Raw genomic sequence first — 26,677 nt, 5'->3', positions numbered from 1 at the left:
ACTCTGACAGCGGGAGATAGATGTACCATGCGCTGATAGGCCTGAAAGCAGCCGAGAGAGTGAAATTAAAGATTGAGGAGGTAGCACTGCTGTTAGGCTAGCCTGTGGGTAAATATCATGATGGCATTATACATTACATTCATACATTGTTGTTGACAACATGAGTTAATGACACAGGTGAGTGCCACAGGTTTGCTTATTATTTTGTCACACTAAGTGGCTCATTCGCCCGTGTACAAAGGTGTGTCTTCACACTCATTCCTACTTAGGTAGAAGTGAGTGGAGATACTAGGGTTTAAAAGACTTCTATAGAAGCTGAAGTATCAACTGAAGCTTTTTACTCCAGTAAAAGTGTAAAAGTACTGGTTTCAGAACGACTTCAAGTAGAAAAGTTAAAGTAATGGAAGGAAAACAAAGGCCGAAAGCTTAGGCCGCGCCACAGGGGTCTATAGGGGTCTATACACTACTTTCCAGCAGTGGTGGCATACCCAACATTTATACACATGGCATCTTTCCCCAACTGTAAACTGTCTGTTTTTGAGCTGAAAGAGAGAAGCTGAACAGGGCTAGGATAGTAAGTGCAAGTATTTGTCGCTGTACAGTGTACAAAGCAAAATGTGTCCTTTGTATTTGTGCCATCTGTGGCAGTGAACACACACTCACTAGTGTACTAGGGGCAGTGAGCACACACACCCCGGAGAGCAGATGGGGGTTAGGTGCCTTGCTCAAGGGCACTCCATGGCTGAAGTATGGATAGTAACACTAGCTCTCTAGTTAGAGATACCTCTCTAACATAACTGTAGCTAGTTTAATCTACCTCTCGGTTTTCTTCGCTCCCTGTCTTTGTTAATAATCCTAAAGCAGTAGCAGCATCTGTGTGCAGACGCTGTAGTCTGCTGAGTGTGTAGTTCACTATTTAGGGAGTAAGGAGGTGTTTGAGATTCAGCCAGAAACATGCATGCGTCAGTGTTTTTTTTGAGAATTCACACTGTGAATTCGTCCGGACATGAGGGTCAAAACACAGACGACTGTCCTGTTTCTTAATAATATCCAGATACAGGATGGGGTGACTGCGGCCTCAGAACACACAAATTAGAGCGTTTCGCTTTCCATCCTATAATGTAGGAGATGCTCCCCCTACTGGTATTGCATAGAAGTTTGTTTATGACAAAATACACTATATGGACAAAAGTATTGGGACACCTGCACATTTATTGTTTCTTCTAATTATAGTTCATTATAATAAAGATTAATTTATTTAAGACATTAATATTAAGGCTTTTTAAAAAAAAAAAAAAAAAGCTATCTGGAGGAGGGTTTGATTGTCACACAAGACACAGATGTTTGAAGAAGCAAAACTGAAGGATTCAACCCCAAGACGACTGTACCAGCTGTTAAGCATGGTGGTGGTAGCATCATGCTCTGGGGTTGTCTTGCTGCCAGTGCTGCTGGTACACTGCCCATAGTGGATGGAATCATGAATAAAGAAGCAGCATACCTTAAACCACTGCATGTTTTAACAGGACAAACACACATCCTTTTAAAATGAAGGATTTAACATCCACAATATGGACAAAAGTTTTGGGACGCCTGCTCATTCCTTGATTCTTCTGAAATCAAGGGTACTAAATAGAGTTGATCCTGCTCTTGTTAGGGTCTCTACTCTCCAGTAAAAAAAATGGAGCATTGCTGTGAGGATTTGATTGCATGCAGCGACAAAAGCATCAGTTAGGTCAGGGTGTTGGATGATCACGTCCTCAGCCCATCCCCAACTCCCTAGCTCATTCCAAAAGTACTGGATGGAGCTCCACCATCCATCATTCCAGAAAATACAGTTCTTCCACTGCTCCACAGCTCAATGCTGGGGGGCTTTATATACACCCCTCTATAGCCCACGCCTGGCAGACGTTGTTGATTCAGCTCAGCCTCCTCCCATTCAAAGCTCAGACTGCAGAAAACTGCTTTTGCTGGCTGTGTTTTCAGGCAGTGGTGACTCAGTGGTTAGAGCACTGGGTTATTGATCACAGGGTTGTGGGTTTCATACCCAGGTTCACAAAGCTGCCACAGTTGAGGCTTTGAGCAGGGCCCTCAGCGCTCTCTGCTCCGGGGATGCTGCAGCATGGCTGAGCCTGTGCTCTGACCCTGGCTTTCTAAGCTGGGAAATGCAAAGAGAAGAATTCCGTAGTACTCTACGAGTACGGTGGACAATACAAGCAAATTATGAAATTATTTCTTTAGGTAAACAGTACAGCTACAATCATGGTGATCGCCCTTCTCAACCAGCCACTTTTCCCTTTACAATCCTTTAAAACATGTGGACATGTTGTACTTTAACAGCTCTAGTAAGTTCACACATCTTGTTTGCACCCTTAAAGGAAGATTTACTAAAAGAGGAGCAAATTACTGACAGCCGGCAGGGATGGACCGGGCATCAGTAGAGCCGGAACGATCCCCGGTGTGCTGCTATGTGTGTGAGCTGTGTGGGCTGGTGTGTGGGCTGCGCATCCTGCTGAGAGAGAAAGAAATAGAGAGCTGAATCCTCAGTGCCCAGGCCTTTCACACATGAGTAACATGCACTATGTGGACAAAAGTATTGGGACACCTGCTTATTCATTGTTTCTTCTGAAATTAAAGGGAATTAAAAAGAGCTGAGACTGCTTTTGTTGGAGTAACTGTCTCTACTGTCCAGGGAAGAAGTAAAGCTTTCTACTAGATTTAGTATGCAGCATTGCTGCATTGAGAATTTGATGGCATTCAACGTCAAGAGAATTAGTGAGGTCAAGATATTGAACCTCCAACTCATCCCAAAGGTATTGGAGGGAGCACCATCTACCATTCCAGAACACAGTTCTTCCACTGCTCCACAGCTCAATGCTGCTGGGGGGCTTTATACCCCTCTATAGCCCACGCCTGGCATTAGGCAACATGGTGCTTCAATGCAAGAACAGGAACTTATTGTTCCACTGTGTTCTACAAGGACACCCATCATTCCTACCTCTTGAAGCTCATTGAGAGAATGCCAAGAGTGTGCAAAGCAGTAATCAGAGCAAAGGGTGGCTATTTTGAAGACATTAGAATATAAAACATGTTTTCAGTTATTTCACCTTTTTTTGTTAAGTACATAACTCCACATGTGTTCATTCATAGTTTTGATGCCTTCAGTGAGAATCTACAATGTAAATAGTCATAAAAATACAGAAAACGCATTCAATGAGAAGGTGTGTCCAAACTTTTGGCCTGTACTGTATATATATATGTAGATAAATGACCAATAGAAATTGGACTTTCATTAACCCCTTAAATGGCCTATGGTCCGCCTGTGGACCAAAAGTATTATTACACTTAACTATATAACTTCTATTACTAAAGATAAGCATTTACATTATTTAGATTTTATCATATCCAGAGCAACGTACAAGGTTACCTGTATGACAGAGGAGGGCCAATGTAGTGTTAGGAGTCTCACCCAAGGACTCTTATTGGTGTAGCACAGTATAGTCACCCAGACCGGGAATCGAACCCCAGTCTCCCACATGGTGTAATTGCTCACTGGCAGGTAGAGGTGTTATCTGTTGCGTCACGCCAAGCCCCGCCAGTTACAGAGTAATACACCTTAGTGTGTTTCTTTTGATGCCAGCTGGAATTAGCAAGAAAGTCATTAGCAAGAAAACTATTAAGTTATATAAGTTATATATAACTATAAAGCATTTATGTTTCTACCCAGGGCCACATTTGGGCCTAAAACACTAAATGGACCCCCTGAATCACGTACAGTGTTGCATCTCCTACAAGCGGTTGTTCCACATGTAAATTCAAGCTCCGTTCATCGCCGTATTGTTCAAACTGTGTACTTCTAGACTGAAGCCCAACTACACTGAACATGCAGAATGGAAACTGGCTAAGCAGGCTCGACAAATCCCAGTGCAGCATCTACTAGAGGCCGTTGTAGGCAGGCCTCGCTAGCGGAGAGGAAAAGAGGCTCGGCTCGGCTCGGCTCACGTCGTGGTCAACCTGGTACTCCTCTGTGGAAGAGTGGTAGTTCTCAGAGCTGAGGGAGAGGAAATGTGTGGAAACCAAGTGCACTGATCCCTGACGGTACCCAGCAGCGCCCTGCAGACCAGCAGCAGATTAGAGGGAGGAGCACTGCTGACCCTGCGATGAGGTGTGAAGGGATCAGCGGGGGAAAGGGTATTGGGAAGTTTACTTTAAAAATCCATTACAGCACAGACTACTGATTTCCTGTTAAAAAAAATAAGTGTGTGACCAGATCAAATGGATTTTAATAACAAAGTATGTAAGTAATTGAATTGCATTCGATTACCTTGGGATTATATGACATATTAAGTCATATAATTAAAAATAATTTAATTTCATGAGATATTTTAGTTAAAAATACACAAATGTGTATATGGACAAAAGTATTGGGACATTTATCCTGCTTTTGTTGGAATAACTGCCTCTACTGTCCAGAGAGTAAAAAGTTTCACACTATAATTTGGAGCACTGCTTGATTGCATTCAGTGACAAAAAAAGTCCTAAAAGTACTGGATGGAGCTCCACCATCCATCATTACAGAGAACACAGTTCTTCAACTGCTCCACAGCTCAATGCTGCTGGGGGGCTTTATACCCCTCTAGCCCACACCTGGTATTAGTCATGGCACAAGTAGGTTCATGCTTATCTGTTTCAGGGAGTCCTATTCTAATGACAGTACTATTGTTAGGTAGTAGGGGTGTCCGCAAACTTTTGGACATATAGTTTAGTTCACATCTAGTTTTGAATAAACAAAAGAAAGCTTAAGTAGTATCTGATCTCACATTTAGTGGAAGAATCTAAGTGGAGCAATATTGCACAGTATTGGACAGTATGTTAAACATAGAGATGATAGCTGTAGAGTGAGATGTGAGAAATCAGACATTCTGGCGTATTCGTGAGCAGTGAAATAGGACAGATTTTAGAAACCAGGCAATGTGTAATGTATAGACTCTTCCTTAGCTCTCCAGTGCAGGTCACTAACTACAATTTTTTAAAGCATTAACTTCACATAAGACTTATTGGTTAATTATCATAAGTGTGATATATAGTGATAAAATATTTTTGCACCCATTTTTCAAAAAAGAATATTCATTATTAAAGGAATAAATCTACATATATGCAAAAACGAAATGAACTTTGGTGCACTGAATCTTCTTCAGAATTCTCTGCCAGCCTACATAATTAATATCAGGGGAAAATGCATATTACTACTCATCACACTGATGGCACATATTAATGCCATTTTTAATGTTTATTGTCATCCTGCTACTAATCAGCCTATTTAATAATGTATCTTTAATCTGAGTACTGCATCATGTCTCTGTATGTATCTTGGTTATGTATCACTGTTGCTAGCCCTGTTTGAGAGGAGTGTGGGATGGCTCAGACATGCAGCTTGTACACTGGCACTGAGTGAAATAGCTTAGCTTAGGTTAAGGTTGAGGCTTAGGTTAAGGTCAGAATAGGTTTAGGTGTAGTATTTTAAGTGTAGGCTTAGGTTCAGGTGTAGTAGGTTAAGTGTAGGTTCAGATTTAGGTTTAGGTGTAGTATGTCAAGACTAGGTTTAGGTGTAAAAGGTTAAGTTTAAGTTTAGGTGTGGTGGGTTAAGTTTAAATTTAGGTTTAGGTGTGGTAGTTTAAGTTTAATTTTAGGTGTAGTAGGTTCATTTTAAGTTTAGGTGTAGTAGGTTAAGTTTAAGTTTAGGTTTAGGTGTGGTATGTAAAGTTAAGGTTTAGATGTAGTAGGCTAAGTTTAGGTTTAGGTGTAGTAGGTTAAGTTTAAATTTAGGTTTAGGTGTGGTAGTTTAAGTTTAAGTTCAGGTTTAAGTGTAGTATGTTATGTTTACATTTAGGTTCATTTTAAGTGTAGGTGTAGTAGGTTAAGTTTAAGTGTAGGTGTAGTATGTTAAGTTTAGGTGTAGTAAGTTAGGTGTAAGTTTAGGTGTAGTAGGTTAAGTTTACGTTTAGGTGGAGTAGGTTAAGTTTAGGTGTAGTAGGTTAAGTTTAAGTTTAGGTGTAGTAGGTTAAGTTTAAGTTTAGGTGTAATAGGTTAAGTTTAAGTTTAGGTGTAGTAGATGTAGTAGGCTAAGTTTAAATTTAGGTTTAGGTATGGTATGTAAAGTTAAGGTTTGGGTGTAGTAGGTTATGTTTAAGTGTAGTAGGTTAAGTTTAAGTTTAGGTGTAATAGGTTATGTTTAAGTTTAGGTGTAGTAGGTTAAATTTAAGTTTAGGTGTAGTAGGTTCATTTTAAGTTTAGGTGTAATAGGTTAAGTTTAAGTTTAGGTGTAATAGGTTAAGTTTAAGTGCAGTTGTAGTAGGTTCCTTTTAAGTTTAGGTGTAGTAGGTTAAGTTTAAGTTTAGGTGTAATAGGTTAAGTTTAAGTTTAGGTGTAGTAGGTTAAGTTTAAGTTTAGGTGTAGTAAGTTAGGTTTAAGCTTAGGTGTAGTAAGTTAAGTTTAAGTTTAGGTGTAGTAGGTTCATTTTAAGTTTACATGTAGTAGGCTAAGTTTAAATTTAAGTTTAGGTTTGGTATGTAAAGTTTGAGTTTAGGTGTAGTAGGTTAAGTTTAATTTTAGGGTGTAGTAGGCTAAGTTTAAGTGTAGGTGTAGTATGTTAGTTTCAGATAAACATCATGAACCTACTGGCACCATATTACCTAAAGCCAGGCGTAGGCTGGAGGGATATATATAAAGCCCCCCAGCATTGAGCTGTGAAGCAGTGGAAGAACTGTGTTCTCTGGAATGATACTTTTAGGATGAGTTGGGGAGGATGAGGTGGGGTGGTGATCATCTATCCAACATCCAACATCCTCCAAAATCTAGTAGAAAGCTCTTCTTCTTCCCTGGACAGTAGAGACAGTTGCTCCAACCAAAGCAGGACAAACGTTTTAATTCCCTTGATTTCAGAAGAAACAATGAATAAGCAGGTGTCCCAAAACTTTTGTCCATATGTTGCAGGTAGTGTATGCTCTGTTCAGGGGGAATTCCTGTCCTGCACCCAATGATTCCGGGCAGGGGCGCTGCTAGGGATTGTGGGCCCCCTGAAAAGGTATTACACTGGGCCCTACAACAATTCTTACGATTCTCCCAAAATGCCTCTGTCAGTTATAGGCCCTTAGAATTCTCCTAACTTTACATACAGTACCTAATTTCTCCCCCTGCTCTTTGAAATAATCTGTAGATGAGTCCATTACTATTATAATTGACAGTGACCGCCTCAACTATTTTTTATGTATTTTCCACATTTTTAAAAACCCATGTTCCACATATTACAACACCCCAAAGTTCTAGGGAACAAAATCAGCCTGAGGATTCACTTTGTTCTCCATACCTTCAGGGAGAACAGCTGGGTCACTCGAGCCCTCGCAGATATTCACTGATTTAGATGAGAAAACACAGCAGGGATTTGTAAGCTGTTGTAATGGAATCCCATCAGTTCCACCATCTATTACCCCGTCTATTGCAAGTTGTGCAGTGGGGCTTGTTGTTTTCCTATTTAGCATGGATAATAGACAAATGCTTTGCAGCTTTCTACATTGGCTTCCATTTATAGCAAATGGCCACATTTACGAGGCAAATTTCATGCACACATCCAATGCAGCAGCTTTGCTGCTGTAGTAGTAGTTGGAGAAGGAGGAGGAGGAGGAGGAGGAGGAGGGAGGCGTTGTCGAGAAGTGGAAGAGTGAAGCAGGGGTTAGGTAAGAGAGTAAAGATAAGAGAGGAGTAATTGGCTAAATTAGGGGATGAAGGAGAGAGGGGTTGTGTTAGTGTCTGCTTTAATGAAGGCTGAGAGTTAGATTAATGAGCGTGTATCTGAGCATCAATCGCTTCTTCCCAAACAGACAGATTAAATTAATAAATAACCCTGACAACATTGACCCAAAGCATACAAACCGTGCATGACAATTAGAAGCAGAGGTCCAAGTGAATCACATCTGCTCTCAACAGAGGCTTTTAAAAAACACTATCGACTCCAGTCACGCTGGGAAGAGTGCTGAAATATCCCACTCAAGGTGAAGTGCTGCTGCAGTACTTCACAACAGACTGCCAGAACTTTCCTAAATGAATCAGGGGATCAGCTCAATTTTCTAATTGGAATAGAGTTTGAGGGTCGGATCTGTGGAGAAAGTACATTCACGAACCTGAAAAACTGCAGAAAACTCTCGGAGAACTTTAATTTAATCAAATGAATTAATCAAACAGTCCGATTATGCAGAATTTTGTTGGTTTTTGAAGTAAACACAACTTTGCGATGTATGAAAATGACCCAAAGATTCTGTTAAATCTACACCGTCCTAACTGAATACTATGACCATCTACCTAATAGCCCAGTAACCAACCTTGGATCGAATGACACTAGCAAGACATCACAGCATGGACTGTATTAGGGCAATGGAAGGTATTCATTATAGAGGGTAACTGATCAACAGTGGTGGGTCAATTGCTCTGGACCACTTGCCGGAATCATCATTCCCTTCTGGCACCAATGACCTGTGGGGCACCACTGTTATGACGTTGGGAGGAACTCAATGTGTGAGAAGTCCTTTCTCAGTACACCTTCACTACGGCAGCTTTAGGACATACCACGAAGTTAGCGGTTTCCAAAGTGCTATTATCATATACTTTTGGACATTGGTCAGATCGCATTGTTTGCCCATTATAATGGTTTTGTAGTCTGCAACAACTGACTGGTGTGCTCGCCTATTTATACATACTGCAGAGTTCCAAGGTCATTCCAAGCCAGGGGTGGTCATAATATTCTGATATGACTGTGTATTTAAAAATTTATATCTTAAATGTAGCTTTTAAGCATGTGTTTGCAATAAATATGTAATTATATACATATATATATAAATATAGATATATAGTGATATTTAAAATACAGCAGTTTTCACCGTATTTCACCAGACGTTAATGATCCAACATATTGAAATTTTAATATTGCACTCCATGTATGCACAGATATGATTAGCAATATTGTTTATTCTCTGGTAGATGGTATGTTTTTAATTTTTATTTGTCTTTTCTACCATTACAATCCTATGGTATGACTATTGCGCATGCCCACATTGCGACAATGATGCTAAAACAATATATTGTGCAGTCTTAATTGGCACCATGTTGCCTAATGCCAGTCGTGGACTAGTAGAGGGGTATATATAAAGCCCACCAGAATTGAGCTGTGGAGCAGTGGAAGAACTGTGTTCTCTGGAACGATGGATGAAGCGCCATCCAAAACTTTTGGGATGAGTTGGGGAGTTGGGGAAGATGAGGTGGGGTGGTGATCATCATCCAACATCCTGACCTCACTAACGCTCTCGTCGCTGAGTGCAATCAAATTCTCACTTCAATGCTCTTCCAAAATCTTGTAGAAAGTCTTCTTCTCGGGACAGTAGAGACAGTCACTCCAAAAAAAGCAGGATCAACTCTTTTTAATAGCCTTGAGTTCAGAAGAAAGAACGACTGAGTAGGTGTCCCAATACTTTTGTCCCTGTAGTGTAGTAAGTTAAACTTGACGCATTCTGTCCTGGCCTGTATAATTTAGTAAACCTCACAAAGTCCTGGGTTGTTTTATTGCTCATTTTAATCTTGATTTTTTTCAAAACATTTTTTTATACTTCAGCAGTCGAGAGAAGGTTGTGAGGCTTGTGTGAGGCTTGTGTCTCCAGCAGCTCTTTTCAGGAATCAATGCGCTATCGCTTGCAGACGCTAGCCGAGTTTCACCAGGTTAGGGAGGAAGTTATCGCGCATGGATGTAATTAAAACTGCTAAAGTAGGAGAAGATCCCTATCAGTCTGAAGGCTTGGAGCACAGTCTAATGCCAATGCACTTGCCTAATTACAGAAAAAGTTACTAGAACCACTCACAGGCTTCTCTACCTGCTCCAGTAATTCTCACTGAGCCTATAAAGACACAGTGCCATGCATCAATCTGCCATTCATCCCCGTTTATTTATATAAGGAACCATGACTCAAAAGTGGAACCCGTCCTCCTCTGGTCACTGAAAGAACAAGTAAGACTCTAGTCTAGTCTAGTTACAGGAAAAAAATTGGATATTAAATAGAAATAATCGTCAAATAAAGTGCAGTAATAAAGTAGAAATATGGCTAATGTGCGAGATAAAATAATAATAAATTTAGCTACTTTTTTGTGACATTGATCAAAATTGAAAAGAAAAGAAAAATAAATCAAGTTAAACATTTATTCAAATACAACAGATCATTTTAATTAATTAATTTAATTCAAAATGCTTAAATACAGACAAATAACCTTGTTTTGTCATCCATAACATTTATTGACTTATTGACCAATTAAAAGCATACAGATGAAGGTACAGATTTAACGCTATCCATTAACAAAGCCAAATGTAAATAGCTGCTGTCCAATGAAAGCCAATAGCTGCTTCTGGACACTGTGTAATTAATTCTGGATGAATGGACCAATAGAAATGCTCTAAATGACTTCAATTAAACTCTTATTTTACACTGACTTCCATTCAAACTTGAGAACATTTTTGGAGATATTTTTATTGGACGACCAAAAACCAGCAGTAATCAGTCTTCTAAGGGTTAACCATCAGAACAGCCTGTAAACTTCTCAGACATCGATGTACTGAGGATGGTTCTGCCCGCGGGCATTTAACAGAAGCAGGGCCTCCTGCTTCTGTTACCATCAGCAGCAGTACTCAGTATGGGGGAGGCAATTGTATTAGACTTTGCTGATTGGATTAGAGTCTAGTTCTCTACAGTCTACCATCAACAAGGTTTATTGACTGATGTTTAAATCCCCAGGACACCGTTAGCGAATCTCACAGTTCATTGCAAATCAGCAAAAACAACATTGGACATGGTTACCAGCGTGTGAAACGGCTTCATGGTGTGGGGTTGGTGGACAGAGCTCAGTACCAATGACCAGCACACTCCAGATTGCTCTGAAGATATGGATTTAGCTCTGTAAGTGCGGATCTCATATAGTTAGTCATAGTCAGCTATTTTGGAAACACACTAGTAACAAACAACTACCTGACATACCATGGCAACCATCTGGAATATCATAGCAACAGCCTATTAACCACCTCAAAACTGTAACTGTAACAAAACTTGCAACAATATAGCAAACCCATCTAGTAACCACTCACCAACATTACAGAAAGCACTTGGGATATCCTATTAACCACCTAGCACCACTATAGCTACCACTAATCAATACCACCTGAGAATTATAATATTTACATTTCAACACTATAACCAACTCATCTATTAACCACATAGCAACCACCTGGAATACTATATCAACCACCTAGCACCACCATTGCAACCACTAAGCAATGCCTTAGCAACCACCTGAGAATTATAACAATTACTTTGCAACACTGTAACAAACTAATCTAGCAACCACTCACCAACAACATAGCAAGCACTTGGGATACCATATCAACCATCTAGTACCACCATTGCAACTGCTAAACAATACCCTAGCAACCACCTGGAAACTGTAACAATCACCTTGCAACACTTTAGCGAACCCATCTATTAACCACTCACCAACATCATAGCAACCACCTGAAATACCATACCATTGCAACCGCAAAGCAATGCCCTAGCAACCACCTGAAAATGATAACAATTACATTGCAACACTATAACAAACTCATCTAGCAAGCACATCGCAATACCACAGCAACCAGATAGCAAGACCATAGAAACCACCTGGAATACTATGGCATGCTATGTGGTTCCTAAATGGGTTTGTTATAGTGTTGCAATGTTACAATGTCACCTGAAAAGGATAATGACATTGCAACCACTCAGCAACATCATAGCAAGCACCTAGGATACCATATCAATCACCTAGCACCACCATATCAACCACTAAGCAATGTCCTATCAACCACCAAAAACTTTAACGACTACATATTAACACTATATAAAACCTATCTAGCAATCACTCAGCTACATCTTAGCAGCCACCTGGGATACCATATCAACCACCTAGCAACACTTAAGCAACCACCTTGCTAGCCGCCACCTGGAATACCACAGCAACCCATAGAAACCACCTGGAATACCATAGCAACCATTAAGCAACGGCCTAGCAAGGCCCTCTCCATACTCTCCATTTACTCACCTCCTCTCCAGGTTAAGTTGAATGAATTCACAGCATGAGTCCATGTTTACCTGATGTATGTTGATCAAGTCCCGTCAAGGATGCCGTCTCCTCTCCTTATTTACACTCTCCTTAATCCTCATAATCCTATAAAATAAAGCAAAGGCTATTATTGCTATTCTTAAGAGCCTATCCAATTATTCAGCTGGCTTAGTCAGACCATTGACTACTAATAAGCTGAAACATCACTTCTTACTGAACAAAGAACAAACACAATATAAAAAGTTCACTAGAACTCAATTAGCCATTGATTGTTCGCATTCGCCAAGGCAGACAATACCCAAGCTAGCAGAGAGCTATTCCTTTTCTAATGCTCCGTGTCAAAACCATCGCCAAGCTGATAAACCCTCATTTTGGGGGTATTAAGACAGTAACAACCCCACAGAAGGCTGGAGATCCACACACTGTTTCTGAAGATATGCTCTGAAGATACAATCAGCCATAACATTAGATTATCTCCATCTACTGCAGCATCTGACTAGTGGTGGCTCTACATACGAGGTGACACAGGAACCAAACTGTGATTTTCTGTGATCTCCAAAACATCATTCTGGTGTGCAGTGGTCAGTATCTACCAAAGGTTCTCCAGGGAAGGACAACCAGCAAACCAGCAACAGGGTCATGGGCACCTAAGGGCTCATTGATGCTCATGGAGGCCCCGCCCACCTCACAACATGTTGATCTTGGTGCCACAGATACCACAGCAGGACGCCTTCAGAGGTCTTGTGGAGTCCATGATCACTCAGATCTGGTGTGGCAGCACAAGGGGGGCCTACTCAATATTAGGCAGGTGGTACTAATGTTATGGCTGATTGGTGCATGTCACAAGGGTTTCTTCTAAAATCAAGAGAGACCATAGGAAGTTAGGAAGTGTCCCTGTGCTGCAGTAACAGCCTCTACTCTTTTGGGAAGACTTACCCTAGATGTTAGAACATTGCTATTGAGATTTGATTGCTTTCAGCCACAAGAGCGTTAGAAAGGTCCGGTGCTAGCTCATGCTAACGGTGCTGCACTGGACAGTCAGAACTCAACGTGAAATAATTCATTATTGGCACCGTGCCTAATGCCAGGTGTGGGCTAGAGGGGTATAAAGCCTCCAGCATCATTGAGCTGTGGAGCAGTGGAAGAAATGATGAAGAATGATGGATGGTGGTGCTTCATCCAGTATAGAGTTTCTGTAGTCTCTGAATGCAATCAAATCCTCACAGCAATGCTCCTCCAAAATCTAGTAGAAAGCTTTACTTCTTCCCTGGACAGTAGAGACAGTTACTCCAACAAAAGCAGGATCAATCTTGATTTCGGAAGTATCAATGAATGAGGAGGTGTCCCAATACTTTTGTCCATATGGGGTAGATGAACTCACCGATTAGAAAGGGGTGTAATTTTGGACATATAGTCTAAAGACAGCTGGAATTAAGCCTCTATATGAAACCAGGCAGCTACTACTTTAGCTTTAGCCATCTAAGATGGTCGAGTCCTGCTATGAGGGAGGGCGAATTCAGCGGAACTGTCTGTAAATATTATATTACAGATGAGGCTTTCAAGCTCTGTCAGCAGTGCCATCAGACCCAGTCAGCAAGCTCAGTCAGCAAAGTGTCATGCATGGTGAATCCACATCAAAAAGCCATATACTGCTCATGTGTTGATGTAGGCCTTCCCGTCAAATGCTGAAGTCTGGCAGTTTATCCGAGTGTTTTGCTGTTGAGCGTCCAGCTGTGCAGGTTGAGCACTGTGCTGATGTCCATACGTCCATGCTGTTGGGAATAAAAGATGAGATGTGAAAAAAAGGAGACTAGGAAAGGCCTTTTAACAATGCAGCTGTGTTAAAACTAAATCTCCTGTCACTGTCATAAGAAAACCTCAGATCTCTGATGCAGTCATTTTACTGTATATTGGATATATAAGGAAACACATCAACATCAACATCAAGTCTCTCTGCATGTTTTATCCAGAGAAATGCCTGCTGACCACTTGCAAGATCCTAAGCATTTGGCTCATTTTAACCTCATGGTAAAAAAAAAAAAGTATTGGGACACCTGCTCATTCATAGCTTCTTCCGAAATCAACGGTATTAACAAAAGAGCGGATCCTGCTTTTGTTGGAGTAACTGTCTCTACCGTCCAGGGAAGAAGTAAAGCTTTCTACTAGATTTTGGAGGAGCATTGCTGTGAGGATTTGATTGCATTCAGTGACATGAGCGATAGTGATGTCAGGATGATGGATGATGATCACTAGCTTACCTCATCTCCAACTCCCCAGCTAATCTCAGAAGTATTGGATGGAGCACCACCACCATCATTCCAGAGAACACAGTTCTTCCACTGCTTTATACCCCTCTAGCCCACGCCTGGCATTAGGCAGCATGTTGCCAACAGTCTTATTGTATTGGAATTACTTCTTTACAGGGATAGACAAGCTGTTTGTGTTAGCAATGGGTGCAGCTTAAAGTAGCTGAATGTATTCATTTTTAGGGGTGTCCACAAACCTTTAGACATCCAAGAACAGGACTAAGTGATGGTTGTGATGTTCCATGTCCTGCCATGTACCTGACAGCAGGAGGCAGTGTCGTTCTTATGGGGGTCAGTGTACTTCTGCAGTGCTAAAATACTTCTGGCTCCACTGGAAGCACAGTTGTCTACTGAAAAGAGAGCATAGGTCATAGTAAGAAGATCCACAACTGGTTTAAAATGCTGTCATCATATCAGGCCTCAGATCTCTGATACAGTAATTACATAGTATTGTATATTAAATTTTTCCATTTTTCATTCTTGACATTACGTGAATCTGACAGCTGTTCTTTATATTGTCCCAGAATTTCATGATAAACGGACCAATAGAAATGCTCCTAAATGACTTGGAGTAAAATATTTTTACATTGACTTTCATTGAAAGCTAAGACATTTTTTCCTTCTCCTGTAAAGTTACTGTTTTGAAAAGACAATTATTTAATAACAGCAATGATATGTTCAAAAGTATGGACAGTAAGTGCAAACCTGCCCATTTCCTATACTTTACTGTGTGTGTGTGTGGAGGGAGGCTGCAGATAAGATCATATTATTATATAGATAAGATTGGGCCGTAGGCGTGGCTAGCATTCAGACAAGGTTTCAGAGTGCCCGTCACTCCAAAATCAGTTGGCTAGGGAAGATTCCAGGTGAACACCTTCTCTTAAGACCCACCCACCCAATAGCCTCAGCCAGTGTCGTTCTTATGGAAGCCAAGACAAGGCAATCATATTCACCGTTAGTATATTCCCGTTGGACATCGTTAACCCATCCATCACACAGAGTGACAGTGAACACACATGCCCAGAGCAGTGGGCAGCCATGTGGGCCTTGCTCAAGGCCCTAACAGTGGCAGCTTGCTAAGCCCGGGTATCGAACCCACAACCCTGTCATCCATATTATAGCGGGGGCTTTAACCACTGAGCTCCAGTACTATTCATGCTTCTGCTTTAATGAATGCAGACGTTTGAGAATGGTCTATAGAACAAGATGCTCTGGAGCAGTTCCACAAGTCACCATGCTTGTAAAGCCCCTCAGAATTGGCCGTTGGAGCTGTGGGAAGTGATTGAGCTGCATTGAGTGCCTTTGAGATGAGCCGAAGTGGCCGTCAGTGGATCACATTGGTTACCTGACCTCACTTACGCTCTTGGGGCCGAATACGTTTAGAAACTCAATGAGAGCGATGTTACAACATCCAGGGTAAAGCCTTCTTAGAAGAGTAAAGGCTTTTACTGAAGCAAAGCTTGGTCAACTTCGATTAATAGCCTTGATTTGAGAACGTTGGACAAACGTTTGAAATGTCAGAAGTATCTAAAAGTATATATTGGGTCGTATGGTACATCATATAAAAGCATCAATACTGTGAGATTGTGAGATTGTCCCGAGGCAAAAACCAGTCAGCTGTTTTAGAGGCCAGTTCGACTTGTTTTCCAAATGCCCCAACATTTCCGAGCAAACCTATGGGCTCAGCTGAAAGCGCAGGGTCTTCAGGTCATTGAGAAGCTAAACAATGTAGTCTCCAGTAAGGTTATACTACATAACCCCCGGGCAAGAGCTGAAAAGTGCAGGTCTGTGGTTTGTGGAGGCCAGAACACTAATGTAGATCAATACAAAGACTGCGGGACATTTATGCTTTCATCCTCTACATAAAGTGGAAGGACATCGCAGGTCCTCTTATTGAGTCTTTAAATCTCTTTGGCAATGCTAGTGCTGAGTAGGGAGAGTTCAGGAGTGAGGTCGTTCAGGAGCTAAGCAAGCAAAAGTCCAGGCAGAGAGAGAAAATTGCTCTTTTCCTCCACACTCTCTCAGAGAAAGTCTTTTTAATCACACAGGGCTCGCCAAAGGTTAGGAGATCCGCCAGCAACGAGCGTGAGTGTACTCGGTAAAACAGCTTCTGCATCGGTTTGATGGGATCAGAGTTGCTGAAATATGACCAAATACATCCATATGAATAACATATACAATATACTATGGCTCTGCACTGTGAAGTTCTCTAACTCCAGACTGTATCCATCTGTATCAGCCTCCTTTCACCCTGTTTGTTCTTCAAGGCTCAGGACCACCACAGGACTGACTGACCACGACACAGCAGGTAGGTAGTATTGGGGTGGTGGGTCATTCATTCTCAGGACTGCAGTGACACTGACTGACCTGGTGGTGGTGGTGAGTGTGTTAGTGTGGTTGCTGGTACGTATTTGGAAATCATATGGCCAAATGTTTGTGGACACCCCTTCTAATAAATAAACTCAGTCTCTATAAAGGATTGCCAATAGAATAGGAGAATAGGAGCAGATCAGAAGCATGATCCAGTTGGCACCATGCTGCCTAATGCCAGGCGTGGGCAAGAGGGTTATAACACCTCCCCAGCAGCATTGAGCTGTGGAGTAGTGGAAGAACAGTGCTCTCCATCCAATACCTCTGGGATGAGCTGGGGAGTTGGGGGATGAGGTAGGGTGGTGATCATCCAACATTCTGACGTCACTGACCGCTCGAAATTACTGAATGCAATCAAATCCTCCAAAATTCTTTCCGATTCTTCCCTGGACAGTAGAGACAGTTACTCCAACAGAAGCAATTTTGGAAGAAGCTATGAACAAGCAGGTGTCCCAGTACTTTTGTCCATATAGTGTATGTACTGATATTTAACAGCTCATGGTACGAGCTCATGGTTTCTAGAGCTTTCTTTTTTTATGTCAGTCTAGAGGTAACATGTCTAGGGGACACCAATGACATAATGCTTATTAAAACATACAGGATTCCAGAAAATAAAGCTGTTTATCTCTTATTAAAAAGTAAAATAAATTAATAAATAAATAAAATGTCCTAAAAGTAAATCATCGACACAATATTAACATCAAAGCAATTAAATATTAAATAATTTTACAGGTGAAGCAAAAACCTTCTTAACTTTTACTGGAAATCAGTGTAAAATAATTTTATTCCAAGTAAGTTTGGAGCATTTCTATTGGCCCATTCATCCAGAGATATTTACTCAGTGTAAAAGAGTAAAAACTAGAGTCAAATGTTTAAAGTTAAAACTAAAAATGGACCAAAATGGAAATACATGTTTTTTAATTGGACAGCAGTGGAAAAAAGAATATATATAAAAAAGTATTGTCATTGACACATCATTAACATCAAAGCAATTATTTAAAATATCACATTTAGGATACTGACCCATACTTTTTTCTTAATACAGTATGGAGATGATGTTTATAAGATATGAGTAGTTATTATAATTATTATAAATATAAGACCAGTTAAAACACAGTATAAACAACCATAGGCCAGCAGTGCACCCCAGAGGTTCCCAGTCCGGATCCTGGACAGTTCACTGTACAGTTACAGTCTGATCAGGCACATGTTGTTAAATAGGAAAAGCTCATCTTTTAGATTTGCCACTATTTTCCCATCATTGACATTACCTGGGAAAGATTGACCCCTGGTTCTGAGTCATTACATTTCTTTACAATGAACCATTACACAGCAAACCACTCTGACTGACTTCGTTTTACACCTCAGCCTCTGAATTCTGCAGCAGTTCTGGATAAAGTATGGACTTCCTCCTTAAATTGCTTCATTTCAGAAGGTACAGTCTTGCCAGGCTTTGGGCGTTTGGCCTGTTGGTGGCTCACCAGTAGGACTGAGTGATGCTGAGTGCCCTGAACCTGTCAGCAGGGGGCAGTATCGTTCCTATGGGGATTGATAGTGATTCTACTGTGTTCAGATCTTCTTCTGCCTGCAGATGGCTCCACTGGAAGCACAGTTATCTACTGACAACAGAGCCTGAGTCACAGTAAGAAGGTCCACAATTGGCTCTCTAGTGAAACAACTGTTTCTTGCATGAATCTAAAGGTTCTATACCAGCTGAAGGTTGACTAGAACCATGCAATTTAGGCCAAAGATATTAACAGCTCACTCTATGAACTCATTCTATGAATATGAATATGAATCTGCTTGTTTGTTTGTGAAGACTCGGCCAGAAGCCTCCACTCACTGTACCTCTTTAGCCATGTGAGAATGGAGAATGGAGAAAAGTGGAAGGGGGAGGGTGCTGAGCTGATCCCCTCCCTCAGTTGTGCAGGTATCACACCTTATCATTTCATCCTCACTTAGAAGATAGGGGGAAGGGGGTTGTCCACAGAAGGTTGTGTCTCTTTTTTATACATCAGATCACACCCACTGCTACATAGCCTCCAGACATGTAAGAATTACTGGAGAGAGAGGAAGGACTTGTTGACTTAAGCTGCACACTGCAGAAAAGAGCCTCCGGATCAAGTGCTATCTATGATTTACGTCAACTGCAGGAATACACCGGGCCTGGATAACAGCGATCTGCCAAGTAAGGAAACGCATCTTCATATATTTTGTTTGTCTGGGGTTGAAAAGGATTATTCCTTAGACTGCAGTTATTAACGTTAAGCTTATTATACAGCAAGTACCTAAAATTACTCATAGGTAAATACTGTAAACCTGCTGAGTGAGCTGGGCCTCATAGGCATCACTGATGGTGACAAAAACATGCTGTAATTTTAAGTGTTGCTCAAATTTCAGCACATTTACATTTATGACTACAAGAGATGTTTCATTTTTATTGACATTTTATAGATTGAACAGGATTTCTTGAACAGCTTTGTTATGGGAAAAGATACGACATGATTTGCAGTGAAATTTAATATGTGTTTATTATATATACTAAATAAAATATTATAATAATTAAATATTGTAATTATAGTTGCATTGGTAGATTGTATATTTGTGTATGGAATTATATTTAAATAGTAAAATAAAATGAAAGTAAAAAGGCAAGTCAAGGTCTATTCATCTTTTGCTCAGCATGTCGGGACATTCATACATTGAAATGTCCATGGTATATATACTCATTATAAGTTCTTATAAGACTGTTACGCACAGTAAGCTGGCAGAAAGCTCCCCTAACACACAAGCTATTAAACCCAAAGTAAAACAATACAACATCATTTAAAGACTTCAGACATAATTCAAAACTAAGGATATAAGTACAAATAAAACTATAGCCATACCCAGAGGTAGGCATAAGTGGGTAGCACTTATACTTAGCACTTAGTAAACCTGTTAACATTGCTGTGGGATTGTGAGCACTGTGGTAAACAGTGTTAGGGATACAGAAATAGTATATGCAGTATATGCAGTAATAAATACAGTAGCAGGCAAAAGTTTGGACTGGGGACACATGGGTAGCAGACCACTGGCCAAAAAGACCAGTAAACAGCCTTAATAGCATAGATGACCACATCAGGTCGACTTACACATTAGGCATACCTAAACCCACCCGGCCACGATATCCTAACTAAGGTGGATACCCATGTGCCCCCAATGTCCTCTTATGTAAATTAATAAATAAATAAATAAATCACCCTAGCATTTGGATCAAATGCTTTAAGATAATAATCATCACACATTCAAGCAGGTGTGTCCAAATGGTGGTAAATGTGGTAAATATTAAAACATAAAAATATATATAATATAAAATATTATTCTAAAATGTTTGATTCTCAATGATTCTCAACTTTTCATGTTTAATGCCTCTAAAAACTTCACGCCACAACATTATTACATAAAATGGTAACATGTTTTTTATTATTAAATATTTTTTTATTATAGTTTTAGGTATATAGGTCTTTTTTTTTTTGATTAACCACCATTTTACCTTCTTCACATGACTGTAAATATAAAACTCAGAAAGGATGCAGGTCTCCCTGGTCATTTTGGTAGCAAATAAAGTTCTCTTGTAGAGATCGCATGACCCCTGGTTGCATTTACTATCACTGACTCATTGCCGACACTGCTAATTTTCTCTACATTGAACCATTACACACCAAACACACACAATTATTTACATCTCAACCATTGAGTTATGTATTAATTATAAAAAATCAGTGAAATTTCCCTTTCCGTCTTAATTTCATCGAGTCCAATGTCTCTCTGCACGTGTATTCCAGAGAAATGGCTGCTGACCACTCGCCAGGCTCCTACACGCGCCCTTTAGCATTCAGCTTAGCGATGGACCACCAGTGCTCCCCGTTCAGAGACACTTTAAACCTACCTCTCCACTTCGAGCAGACGTACCTAGAGCCAGCCTACAGCCACAGGTACAACGGACGCTTCACCTACCTGCCCTTCCCCGGCCACCTGGCCATGTACGACTACTCCTTCGAGCCGGCCTTCATTCGCAAGCGCAATGAACGCGAGAGGCAGAGGGTGAGGTGTGTGAACGAGGGATATGCCAGACTCCGAGAGCACCTGCCCCAAGAGTTCGAGGATAAAAGACTCAGCAAGGTGGAGACGCTACGAGCCGCCATCAGCTACATCAAACACCTGCAGAACCTGCTGGAGCTCCGTTTGCCTGAAGCCATTGCGAAGATTTCATCTGGGAGCGAGAGAGGGACTGTGGTCAGCCCACAGCTTTCAGACTGCAGCAGTGATGGGGAGTCCAAACACAGCCTGAGTGACCATGGGGAAGCGTGCTACTGAACGGACAATGCCGTGTAGAGGGTGGAAGTGGCCTAGTAATGATAGTAGTATGCTCTATAATGAGTCGGGCTTATGCACTGTTAACCACAGGGACTGAGCGTGCTAACAGGGGCAGAAGGGGGCAGCATCCTTGGGTCAGCTTGTTGAAAGTCTATGATGTTTGGGTCAGTTTAGGACTGTTTAGGCTGTTCCAAAATAGGATGTAGTGGATCTGGAGGTGTTTTAGCTCATTGTCCGGTTGTAGAAGCCATCCACCTTTCAGATTTAGCCTTTTTCAGATTGTTTGACATTTGCATCCAGTATTTGCTGATATTTTGTAGAATCTATCCTACAAAGTTGAGGCGGATTCCCCGGCGTGTAGCAGTATGGGCACAACAGATTGTGCTAGCGATTCCTGTATCTACTGTCACTGTAGAGTAACCCTTATTTATTAATAATGCACTCGAAGAAAGTAGAATTCTGGTCGATAGGCAGAATTCGGCACATCACCTAGAAAGGCCAGAAATCGCCAAAGCTGCCACAAGAACATCGGTGTCCATACAGACAGTTGTGAAAATGCCCTGTAATATCTGATCCTTGGCCATGACTAATGTGTCCAAACTTTTGCAGAGCCCACACTTATGATTAGAATTATGTATTTTTTTATGTAATGAAAGACAGCAGTAGTTGTACTAATTTCCCTCCCAATATTAGATCGCTGATTCCCCGATACTGGAACGCTGAGGACTGACCGATGCCTCTTCTGGCACATGCGCAACCAGCCACCACCTCTTTTCGAAAAGCTGCCGATGAAACCTCACCGGATACCCAGCTCTGATGCAAAGGATAGCAGACACCCATGCCGGCTATCATCACACGGAAGCGATGAGGGGAAAGAAAGGGAGCCCCGATTTACCCACCCAGAAAGAGCAAGGCCAGTTGTGCTCTCTCTGGCTCAGGCTGCTGATGGCTTTCGAACCTGCGAACCTTGAATCTTTAAGTCACAGGGGCAAATATTGTGTTTTATGCCATAGAGACCATGTTTACTACATTTCATTAAAATCATGTTATTTTGCCAACACAGCAAGTAGGCTGAATAGATTGCGGATGTTTCTGTGGTCAGGTAGTGTCCATTCAGTGGCTGTTCAAAACAGCAAAGTGGACCTGCAAGGAGTTTCTGATAAAGTGTTTCATATTTATACTGTTAGACTGGACCTCTGAGGGTGCAAAATCAGCCTTTTTGGCATAAGCAAGACAAATGTGATGTCCACACAATTCAAAAAAACAATTTCCTAACATGCAATTTATTTTTCTGCAGCATGTGAGTGCAACTGGGACTGCAATAAAATAAAAGAAAGTGTTATATGTATCATGTCTCCTGTGTCACTTATTACGATAAATTGTAAAACATTTCATAAATAGATTCCTGTGTCATTAAACAGGACCTAAGCAGGGCAAGATCTTTTAACGCTGCAGCTTGGGAAGACATTAGAGCTGTATTAGTTTAGGCTCACTTGGTTGCGTGATCATTTAATCCCCAATCAAAAACCCAGACAGGAGACAAGGTCTTGAGTGAATTCCTGAAAAAAACTCAAGGCTGGTGAATAAAGGTGAAATTGTTGCGATGAGGGTGGAAAAGGTTGTGGTGCTTTGTTTGTTCTGCTGCTCATGAACTCAATTAATGAGCTCTTACCCAAAGCTCTATTCACACAGGATTAAATCACTGCTGTCTCCGGTAATTATTACTGACGTGTGTAATTATTACCGGCATCGACGTTCCATTAAGACAGGATTAGCTTTTTTATATATATTATTTACTGAGGTTGTTGGTGAAAAATGGAAAAACACACAACGTTAAGTCTATCAGATCAGGTCTGGCAATTAAGGGGACCAAGAACTCAGAGGTGTCAAATACTTCGGTATCTTACTTAAGTAGAAATTCTATCTAAACTTTACTGGATTAATTATTTTATTATTTTTCAGACTTTTTACTTCTTCTTCTTATATTTTCACCCAATTATCTGAACTTTCTACTGCTTACATTTTAAAAACAGCCTCCTTACTCCGTTTGTTTTCATTCAGGCTCGTCATCAATAGCAACCCTCTCCAGATAAATCTCTCCATCCGGAAAGTGTGAGTCTGATCCTGATTGGATGAGAAGTATAAACAGACACCATTCTGACTCCCTATTGGTTTATAAGAGATCCATCACACCTGCACACGTCCCGTCACTCTCCAGCGAGCTCACAGCAGACGTCTGTAGTCTAGTATGAAGACTGTGTCCGTGGCAGAGACTCAAGAGAGCTGCAGTGAAACGTCCCGACTGAGCCCCACATTTACATTCCAATAAAGCTTATTGATCACACGCCTCTGAAGTCTGACTTTCTGCAGCTTTACAAAACTTCTAGACAACGACTCCTCATATTTTCCTCCATGAAGCTCATGTTGATGCTCAGTAGAGCACAGAGACGCTCCTTTAATAGAGCTGATATTACTGAAATGCTTCATTTTCAATGGGCAGATCTGCAGCTGAAACAGGAGCCTAGTGCAGCCCAACATTTTTAACATCAACATTTTAATAGATCATTCTCCTCATTATGACTTTTAGAGAAATGGGGTTTTGGGGAGGGGGGGGGGGGTAGAGCACTATAGACCCCTGCCTAAGCTTTCAGTCTTTGTTTTCCTTCCATTACTTTTACTTTTCTACTTGAAGTGGTTCTGAAACCAGTACTTTTACACTTTTACTGGAGTAAAAAGCTTCAGTTGATACTTCAGCTTCTATAGAAGTCTTTTAAACCCTAGTATCTCCACTCACTTCTACCTAGGGATTAGGGGGAAGATTTAAAAAAAAAAAGCTGAAAAACTAATTGGGAATCTTTGTTTAAATATTAGATCTGGATGTGGACACTGGATCTTTTGGAAATTAGTACAATATATGCAAACAATATGAACCCAGATGCCAACTAGTAAATCTTACAGAGAAAAGGTGTAAATGTAGCAACTGCAGTACTGATGTAGACCATGTTAGGCTTTCAGGCCTAGTAATTCCCAATCAGTCTCTTATCAAAGTCACAAAGCCACTCCAGACCTCAACATGAGTGCCCTTATTAATGTCAGGAACACCAGAGTCTTCTACTGCATCATGTTCTTGGGTGTTTTTGTACATATGTGAAGCTATTAAAATTTTTCTTTACTTGTGTAGAAGTTCCAGCTGTACAGTCAGTTATATATGATGTAGGCCACTCTATTCCTGGGAGCAGGTGTTTGGGCAGGTGTGAATACAGTAATTGCACTCGGATGCACTCAGACCCCGAAGAAGAGGTGGTCTCAGTCCGGTCCCAAACAAACCCTGGAGCTTTTTCTTTCTGAGAGCGTGATCTGACCTCAATGCGACCCAACTATCAGGTGTACTCAAGAAGTTTGCGCTGTACAGTCAGTTCTCAGAGAATAGGCTACTCCATTCCTGGGAGCAGGTGTGCTAGGAAATATTGGCAGTTATCTATCTATGTGTGTTCCTAATCCTGACCCGATCTAACACCACTAATATATGGCAGCTCAGTCTTAAAGGAAAAGATCAATGCAATTTCGTTTCCTGTACTGGCACAGGGTACCTGAGCACTGAGCAATCCAAGCGTCATTGCAGCCATAAGTGAACGTTCCAGTACAAGGGTTATTGACGTTTCTAAGGGTATTTTCACACCCGCACTTTTTAGTCCAGTTAAATCAGACGGTTTTCACCCTTGGCGTGATTCGTTTGGGCAGGTGTGAATCCGGTAATCACACTTGGATGCAGATCAAAACTCAAGTCTCAGTCCGGTCCCAAACAGACCCTGGAGCGGCTAGTTTGTGGAGTGACCTCCAGCCGACCCAACTTTCAGGAGTACTCCGCAAGTTTGAGCTAAACGGCTCCCGTAGCCAGGTGCTAACCCTGCACACGGCCCAGATACAATACTTACCACAGCAATGAGCAGACGCCAGCTCATTAAACTGCACAGAAATCTACAGCACTAGTCCAGAACACAGGACCCTGGCCCAGACAGGCCTGACCAATAAGCAGAGGGAGCGTTCTCACATGGTTCGTCTAGACACAATTTGGTGAGTTTGGATTTTTCCCTGTGTGAAAACAAACCAAACAAAGGAGGAAACGCTCCAAGTTTACAAACTCGCTAACTGATTCGGACCAGAGCGGACCAACTGTAGGTGTGAAAATGCAAAAATAAGAAGGAAAATGGGAGGTTTAGTAACTTAACTACTAAAAAATGATTAGTATTGCAACAGCAGACTGTCCAAACTATTAAAAAAAAACAGCGTTACGGGGTTGTAAATAACAGGGTTGAGTGTTTTTGTGGGTTTTTTGGGGGGCGGGTTGTTTTTTTTAGCCTCCAGTGACCTTCAGGAACTTTGGATGATGCAACTTTACGTTAGAGATGTTGTCAACTCACTGATTAATGTGTGTCAGTGAGTTTGGACGGATCATAAATCTAAATAAGCTGAACGTACCGAAGCAAACTCACGAATAAACAAACTCCACGATTTAAAGGCCTCAGCCTTGGAGATTAAGTATTAAGATAAATCCATTTTGATAGTCAAACTTCTAGTATTGCCATACCAGCATAGTGCATGACCCAAAATACACCCTGGGATGTGTCGGTCTGGGATTTCAGTGTGATATAGGGGCATCATTCAAGCATCTTTCGTAGCTAGGTGCAACATTTTGATTAAAGCAAAGATCTGGCAGTAGACCTTCTCTGCAACATTTTTGATCAGCCTGTATCACATTCACCATCTCTTCCTCATTCTCCAGTAAGTGCTCTTCAAAGAAGGGCCTGGTTAATAGCTCCTGAAATGCTTATTATTAAGCATGGAGAGGAAGTGGTGAAACAAAAAAAAAACAAGCCCATTCCCTATTTATCCTTCACGCTTTAGCAAACCTGCATGGAAGTGGTTTGCATTTCCTATTGCCAATCTTAACACCCAATCCGCTAAACACCCAGGCCGACTGGGGGATCATGGGAGGAGAGGAGGGTGCACCAGCAGAGTGCAGGCCAAGTGAACCGTAGAGAGACGGAAGAACGATTTTCACCATCACAGGAGCATGACAGGTCCAACAAAAGGTGTTTACGGCGTCCTTGCGAATAAGAGGCGGTAATTAGCCTAAGTTGCTGGTACCCTGGCCTTGATGGTTCAGTGGCAGGCTGCCGGGAGTTACGCACATTAAAGCCTGCATTAGGATGCCTATACGCACCCGCAAAGATGTTTATCAGCCTCCGAATTCCTCAGTAGCAGATCTATAACCGTGGTTTCTTTTCGCAGAGTAAATTCATGGAACACCACGCATGCATGAGAGCTACAAGGTGAGGCAGTTTTCAACTGCAAACTGAAAGAGACATCAATAAATCAGGGGGTCTTTTTCACAGAGCAAAGAGCACTATAGACACCCAGATACTTACAGTAGCATGCAAGCGGCCAGAATCGCTGTTAGT

The 26,677-nt window shown here is 41.3% G+C and overlaps 1 protein-coding gene across 1 annotated transcript; it reads left to right on the top strand.

The window, feature by feature from the left end:
* The first annotated feature begins 18,989 nt into the window (after positions 1–18,989).
* Positions 18,990–21,215, top strand: LOC140550169 (achaete-scute homolog 4-like). The gene is made up of 2 exons (XM_072674007.1): positions 18,990–19,044; positions 20,686–21,215. The coding sequence occupies exons 1-2, from the start codon at positions 18,990–18,992 to the stop codon at positions 21,213–21,215; spliced, it is 585 nt and encodes a 194-aa protein (XP_072530108.1).
* Positions 21,216–26,677: the final 5,462 nt, after the last annotated feature.

This window comes from Salminus brasiliensis, chromosome 2 (assembly GCF_030463535.1).
Source record: "Salminus brasiliensis chromosome 2, fSalBra1.hap2, whole genome shotgun sequence".
NCBI lineage: Eukaryota > Metazoa > Chordata > Actinopteri > Characiformes > Bryconidae > Salminus > Salminus brasiliensis.
This window is presented reverse-complemented; position numbering and strand designations above follow the sequence as displayed.

Excerpts from the sequence above, each read along its gene's own strand:
- LOC140550169 (XM_072674007.1), top strand. The coding sequence starts at position 18,990 with ATGATTTACGTCAACTGCAGGAATACACCGGGCCTGGATAACAGCGAT. Across the intron at positions 19,045-20,685 it reads GGATAACAGCGATCTGCCAA|AAATGGCTGCTGACCACTCG; the intron begins GTAAGGAAACGC and ends TGTATTCCAGAG.